Raw genomic sequence first — 7868 nt, 5'->3', positions numbered from 1 at the left:
GATCAACCTGTAGCATCTAAGCTAGCTATGGCTACAACCAGTCCCTCCAGTACATTAAAATACTTAAAATAAAATAAATATCTTCTTTAAAAATACTCGACATCACTTAACAGTACGATTACCTACGCAGCAATTAAACGGCCGTCTGGGTTTTTAAAACATGGCGGATTTGTTATCTTCAAGGTTAGAGGGTTTTCCCGCCTCTGCTCAAGTAGCGGTTAAGAGAGAAAACTCACCAGTAGAAGAAGTTCAGTCCGTCCAACAGTGAGGATGCCGGGTAATTTACCCGTTTAGAGCCGAATTATTTGTCTTCCACTCGGTAAAACAGGGTAACACCGGTGTTTCCGCCGGAGACTCACCAAGCTGGTTTAGTTCAAAGAGGGGTCACTTGGTTTTGTTTTTGTTGGCCAACTTTTTTAAACAGTTGTCAAGATATTTCATTTAAAACCACAAATGTCGACCTGCTGGTGGCACTGGAGGACTCTCAGAGTATCACAACGATCCGTCCCAATATTCTTTGATATATTTTAGTGTAGTAAAATCACACGCACACACATTGAGTTACCGTCCAATTGTATTTATTCCACAGAACAGACAATGGTAGGGAGAGCCGGGCTGGCAGAGGTAGGCCCAATCTGCCCGGTAACATATGAGAAAGGAGACATGAGAAGCTACTGTATCCTCTGTCATGGTGGTGTTAATCAAATACACAAGGTGCTTTTATCAGTGGTTGTCAATGTCACAAATTAAAGCTAAACATTTTCAGAACCATGTAAAAAGAGTTGACAGCCATCTGTATACTGGTGCTAACAAAATAATACAAACACTGTATTTTAAAGCCCCCTGTTTAGCATTTAGAAACAGTATATCATAACTGAATTGATGGTTTATAACACTTGATGTTTTGGAAGTTGTAAACAGTTACACATATATGACTATAGCCCATCCTATGAAGCATGTATAACAAAAAACTCAACATAAAAGTTTTAATCATATGTGAATAAATTCTGTTGTAAAGCGTTTAATAACTGTTTATGTACATGTACTCGTCATTTACAGGCAGGTTAAATACTCTTTATGAATGTATTTAAAACCCCATGGAGACATATATGATTATAACTATGTTATGTTATTCTATGAAGTATTGATTATTATCTACTGATGGATGCTTTATACTGTTGGGAGAGTTCATGTTGTAAATTAATATAGTATCTTTATAATTGCTTACAGCTAGATTATAAATTATGTTTTAATAAACAGTTATTAAGTGTTTGTGATGCTTATAAATGCTAAATAACAGGGTTAAAATTTAAACACCTTTGAGCATGTCAAACCCAAATCTAAAACTGCATATATCCAAAATATATCTGAATTATTGCCACCATGTATTTTGACACTCTAATATAATGTATGTATGTCACAGACCTACAGTTCTATAGTGTTTTATTTCAGCTGTGTATTTGAAAAATATGACATCCTGTGTGGATTTATAAATAATTATAAATCATATAGATCTTTGTGCAACTTATTAATAAAGCACCCATTATACGTGATTTATAGGTTGTGAGTAATGGCTTTATTAATGGTTTATAAATCATTTTAGATCAGTTTAATAAACATCCCTTTGGTGTTTAGAATATTGGTAATTAATTCATAAATACCAATGTGGTTTCTTATATCCTCTAATGAAAAATAAGCCATCAAGTCTGCAGTTATTAATGTTAATATGTGATCAATAAAGTGTATTAATCATCAAGTTGTAAGTAAGATGATAATAAATAGATTTAACAGGTTTAACAAAAGGGATTTTTCACAACCTGATAACTACAACACATTACTAAATCATTTACTAAAGGAAAATGTAGATCTTATCCAAGACCTTGCTAGACACCCAGGCTAGCTGTTTCCCCCTGCTCCCAGTCTTTGTGCTAAGCTAAGCTAAGCTAAGAGGCCATATTGAACAGACAGATATGAGAGTGTTGTCGATTTTCCTTTAACCATTAATAAAGCAATTAGTTCAAACATATTACCTCTTAGGGTGCTTCATTAGAAAGTGGTAACACAAAAAAAAACGTCAGTAGTAACTAAAAGTAAAATGTGGACTGTGCATTTTAAAACTATACTAGATAGACCTCTTTAAAACGTGGCAATAATTGTAATATTCTCAAATATAATCAGCAGAGTGTTTAGATATACATTTCTTTAAACAGTGACGACATAGCGGACAACATAACTGGTTTATTACTGTTAAGCGTGGAAGGTTACGCAGCTCCAGTCGGACTGGATGACATGCAACAGCTCGTTAAGTAGAGACGCTTCGTTTTTTTTTTTTACTTTTTCATGCACCCACGGCTGACTGAGAAAAACCAGCCTCCAGTTATACTTCAAAGGTTCTGTAAAACACTCGAAAAACAGGTACGGCGAGTCCTATAAAATGCTCAGCGGTTGACTGTTGTAAAGAGAGACAGCAGCGTAGCTCAGATACAAATAGTCTTCACGAGGTGTGAAACACGACTGCAGGTGTGTGTGTGTGTGTGTGTGTGTGTGTGTGTGTGTGTGTGTGTGTGTGTGTGTGGCTTTGTATTGTGGATTGTGCCCCTGCTGTGATAGTGGTGTTGCCCGGCTGTGACTGGAACAATAATATTGCACTGGTAAAAAAGAAAAAAAAACAAACCTTCCTGTGTTGGTGCGTAGCCTTAATGACCACCAAAGTGACAAATAAAATGCTACATATTTTCTTTTTTCAAATATATTTCACCTGAAATTTCCAGAGTAACATCATGATCTTTAGGTAAATAAATAATTCTCAACCATATAAGTCCTACATTACATCTGTACAGTATGTACACTGACACATCCAGCGGCTCCTGAACAGCCTCACAATCCAAACGGACAGACATTCAACTCGGCAGCCAAACGGCTGAAAAGTGGGGGAAACAATGTATGTTTGTAGGCAAAAAAAAAACCTGGCAACCCGCTGCACAACAGAAACTTGAGATCCATAAAATAGCTTATTGTCAACGACTACAGCAACATGCTCTGAAATCATCTTCCTGTTAAAAGACACTTTTCTTTCTCAGACACGGATAACATTAGAATAAAACCAAAAATCATCAATATTCAGTTAAAGTAAGTAACGCTCTCAACACTTCTTACTAAAATAAATGGTTGGGTACAGACCAAGTCAGGTTTTTTTTTTTAAATTACTTTAAAACATTAATTGTCCAATTACCACCATAATTCCTTCTCAGAGAGTCATAACTCAATCAAATCTTACCACCCAGACATTATACACATTTACATTTACTAAAGGGAATCATTGTCTCTGATGAAAAACATCCACAAATCTGCTTAAAAAAAAAGACACTTCTCAGAACTGCACGACTTGCTTCAGAGCTACACTTCAGTGTCGAAGTGATCCGGTGACGGCTGTCTGTACGTTTCGTGGGTACAGTGCAGACAGGAAGTGCTAACAGCTTAGTCGGCATACTTTTTAATTGCCAAAATGTAAACATAAAAAAAAAAATGGGGCTCAAGTCGTAGCCTGCAGCGTAACTCACTTAATCCATAGCAACATTTTTACTTCCTGTTAACATCTTGATTGTAAGACAAAGAATAACAACAGGAGGACGGAGGTGTCACACTTTTGAAAAAACCCGGGTCTAAATATTCTCCTCTAGAACTGTTGACCGTTTGGCACATTTACCTACAATTATTTTCATATCCTGACAAAAATGTACAGACGTGTGCGTACCTGCACATACAGCAAACCCTGAAATCAATAAACAGTGTCATGCACTACAGAGGTGTCCAGATGTAGCGACATGAGATGGTAACTACAGTATACTTCCACCGTAAACTAGTGCAAAAAACAATGAGGTTACACAGTTGATTAACTACAGTATTTAGAGGATGATTTTGGCTTTTTGTTGGTGGGTTGAAGATGTCGGCGATCGCACACAGAGTGGAGACGGACCCTCTGGTGCGGTGAGGAAGCTGGGCATGAAAACAACAGCATAGTAACAGGAAGTGATGTGCAACCGCTCCGCACATCCAAAAGCTTTCGTGGGTTTAAAGGAGAGGTTCACACGTTTTCAAGTCTGTCTTAAAACAATAGTCAGATGCACGAGAGATTACTGAAACAGTTTCTGCTCGCTGCAAACTTTTCTCCGGTTCATACCGGGAAGGAATGGGACAAAATCTTCTATCCTGATTAAGATAAATATCACAATTTAGCATGTTTTCTGGTAATTCAATAAATAAATAGTCTATTTGAAGTAACCACATGCTAAAACCTGTTTTTTTTGACAAACTGGCCATTCAAAGATCTCTTCTTCTTGTGCTTCCAGTGAAAGTGGTGGAGAACAAAAGCAACAGTCCTTTCTGTGCAAAAAGACAGTTTATCTAAATCCAATATGAGGTTAAAACAGTAAGAAAAGTCGTTTTTGCATGACATCCTAAAGTAAAGGGTTTCATTTTTGCTACCCACCTAATGTGGAAAAAGCTACTGCTTTGTGTACGAGGACTTTGAGATAGAGTCCAAGAGAATGGACGAAGCCACGAGATGAACTCATCGCTAGTGTAAACTCTCAGAAAACATTTGGCTTAAGAGAGACTGTAGATCACCTGGTAGAGCGGGACCTCCATGTAGCAACGGCCCGGGTATGGATCCCCTCTCACTGCCTTTACTGTGTTTCTTCAGCCGTACTATAATGAAGCCGAAAGAGACTGATACATTAAGTTTCTACGCTGGGTTTCAAGAAGGAAGTACAGATAGTGTAACAATAATAAGGGATGTTGAGGTTACTAAACACAGAGGCCAGTGGAAGCATATATGAAAATAAAATGGGGCCAAGGATGGAGCCTTGGGGGACACCAGAGGAGACAGCAGCAGCAAATTATCAGTCATAGGTGATCCTGATGTGTTGTAGACGCGATTTAAAACCATTATGAGGCCTGACATGAACCCCTACAACACGTTTGAGTCAGAGATTATCAAAAACGTAAATGGCATGACTTTTAGAGTCTAAAGACAGCGCTAAGTCTTTCATTTACCAGAGCCCACTCAGTACTCTGATACATCCTGAAACATGACTGGAATTTGCCCAATATGTTGTATAGGTCTGATTTCATTCATCTATAGATGTAAACTTATTTGACTAACAGCTTCGTCCCCAATCACCAGTATTCACAGGAGGAACGATGGCAGCAAGAAACAGCTGTTTCCCTCTTCTTTTTTGGGCGCTTGACTTTTGCTCTAAGACTTTGAACAAGAGTGAACCCATCCTTTAAAGAGCGAGGGTGGCATCAGCACCGCTAAACTATTCTGTGCACAACATTAGTGTTTTTTGGATTGGAGATGAGGTGGCCTCGTCTTCTTCTATACGAAAATATACAGTTCAGTAGACAGAAGCAGCAACGTGATGTTTGCTCTCATGAGGGGAAACCAGTGATTCTCTCCACATCCACCAGTGAAAGGATCCATCCAGTCTTTGTCAACATTTAACACTGAATCACTTCCGGCCCATTCTTCAGTCCGTTTGGTAAAAATACTGAAAAATGTACAGGTCTCTGTGAGTGAAAGCTTTGTGGAAATACTTCCTCCGTCCCTCCCAGAGTTTAGCCCGACAGGAAACGGGCTAGTCGGCAGAAACACCACGTTCATCCTCCATCCGTCCAAAAGAGCAAAAAGCCGGGGAACGCCGCACAAAGTGCGTCCCGGCAGCAGCAGCAGCACATGTGGGGAACAGAACACCACCAACAGGTGGATCGGAGGTATTGCAAGCGGATGAATATATAAAGGGATTGTTGCTGTGGACTGTACAGAGTCTCGGTTGTTGCTTTAATGCTGCATGCCCTGTTGGTCTGCCGTCTGTGTCGTCTGTGGAACACGTGTGTTGTTGGATATTAAGGCCTTGGATGGCCCCAGAGAGCCACACTGAAAGGGAAAGCACTACCGAGTCTCACGCAAACTGTGGAATGAAAACTAGCCTTGTGTATTTAAATACATGTCGCATATCAGTGAGGAACAAAGTTGCTCTGTGACTAAGACAGGAAGTACTTTCACCTCTGATACAATACATATTTCATGAAGTCAAATCCATCTCTCAGAAGTTTATCAGTTAACCCAAACTACAAAAGAAAAGACACATTTTCTCACTTAAGAGTTCTGTCTCAGCCTCAAAACAATGGAGGTGCATTTCAATTTAAATAAGACTAAGATTCTGCTTCATGGGGCTGTACTCGAGTTAACATTAGCATGCTAACATGTATTCAGTGACAATGACGTTTATGTTTGGCAGGTATAATGATTACTATCTAGGATTAGCGTGCTAGCATTTGTTAATTAACAGTTGAGGCTGATGGTTATGTCATTACTTTAGCAGAAGGTATTGGACAAATTTAAATTTTGACATGTACCAATACCCCAAACCACAATCGTCAACCTCATGGTGGCGCTAGAGGAACAGTCTGGTGGATCACCAGAATCAGTACGGTTCATCACCTGGGAATCATTGTGCTAATCTATCCGGGAGATGTTGAGATTATTTAAGGGAGGCCCATGAATATCAGTGCCAAATTGAATGGCAATCCATCCACTAGTTGTGGAGATATTTCACATAAAAAAACAAAAATGTTGATGTTGTGGTGGCGCTACAAGAAAAAGCCAGGGGGTCAAACAAAACGTTTCTACACCATTTCATGGAAATCCACCCAAAAGTTGAAGAGATGTCTCCGTCTGGGCCAAAGTGACCACAAGAGTTAAGTGAGAAGATGTCTTTTTTTTTATGTAATTTGGATGAAGTGACTCGTTGTGTCATCTCTGGGTACAGTTGCTGTGTGAGAAACTTGTTGTCGCTCGGCTGACACTGAAACAGAGGTGAAAGCCACAAAGACGGTGTCTGGCTCTGCAGTTTGTCCTGAGCTCATGAGAGAGTGAATGTTTGGACAGTGTGTGTTTACGTGTGTTCGGAGAGGGGGGGGGGGGGTCCCGTTACACGAGATTAGTTTAAGGCTTACAATATTTCATTTAATCCTTCCTCGTCATTTTCTTTAATTAGTTGATGATGTATCCTATAAAAGTATTACTTTAAAAGAGTCATGCTACAGAATTGTCTTTTGTTCGCTGGATCCCACCTGGCCCGATTAGTCCACTCCTCCTGGAAGAGATCCCTCTCCATCCCACCAAAGAGGGTTCATGCTGTAACCCCGACCTCCTCCCTTTAATCTCTACAGTACAAACCCTCCGTTCACGTCCTCTTCTCTCAACCCTCCTCTCCGTGTCCAGTCCAGAGATCATGGTGGCTCAGGCCGTGGTCCTTTTACCACCACAGCTCCACTTTGAACCTTATTTCGGGCCGAGTAACCCTCCGCTGCCCTCCTTGGTGCTCCCGCTGCGACCCCAGCACCCTGCGGCTATACTCATGCTCCTCTGGGTCGCCGCCGCCCCTCCGACCATCCGCTCCCCTCGCTCCACCTCGCACTGGCTCTGGGTTCGCTCGGTGCGCCCCGGCTGGCTGGGGGAGACCGACCCGGCCCCTCCGGCCGGCTGAGAGGAGATGGTGCGGAAGATGTGATTGCGCTTGCGGAGGAATTCTCCTCCGGCCGCGCCGAGCCCAAAGCTGCCCTTGCGGAGGACCATGCGGGTGCTGGCGGACTTGGCAGGCCGAGACCTCTGGTTGTACTCCAGCTGGGACAGGTGGGAGGCGTAGCCATCCGGGATGAACTGCAGGAGACGTTAAGTCGGTCAGATTCGGTTTACTAACCTGTATGGACTGCTGCAGTGACTGAGCTCAAACACACAATCATTTATACAACATTTTCTTAGCCTACAGTGGTGCAATGTACCAAGATTTTACATAAAAAAA

General features: G+C 41.0%; 1 protein-coding gene across 3 annotated transcripts in view; it reads right to left on the bottom strand.

The window, feature by feature from the left end:
• Positions 1 to 561: 561 nt before the first annotated feature.
• Positions 562 to 7868, bottom strand: part of LOC137869213 (membrane-associated phosphatidylinositol transfer protein 2-like) — a 48188-nt gene continuing 40881 nt past the window's right edge. For all 3 annotated transcript variants that reach the window (XM_068706455.1, XM_068706456.1, XM_068706457.1), the window contains one exon: positions 562 to 7726. In XM_068706455.1, the coding sequence (XP_068562556.1) occupies positions 7349 to 7726 (378 nt within the window). In that variant the 3' untranslated portion in view covers positions 562 to 7348. The remainder of the gene's footprint in view (positions 7727 to 7868) is intronic.

The sequence above is a fragment of the Cebidichthys violaceus genome, unplaced genomic scaffold (genome assembly GCF_023349555.1).
Source record: "Cebidichthys violaceus isolate CVI_PGR_0920_01 unplaced genomic scaffold, fCebVio1.0.p SCAF_12, whole genome shotgun sequence".
NCBI classification, from domain to species: Eukaryota; Metazoa; Chordata; class Actinopteri; order Perciformes; family Stichaeidae; genus Cebidichthys; species Cebidichthys violaceus.
This window is presented reverse-complemented; position numbering and strand designations above follow the sequence as displayed.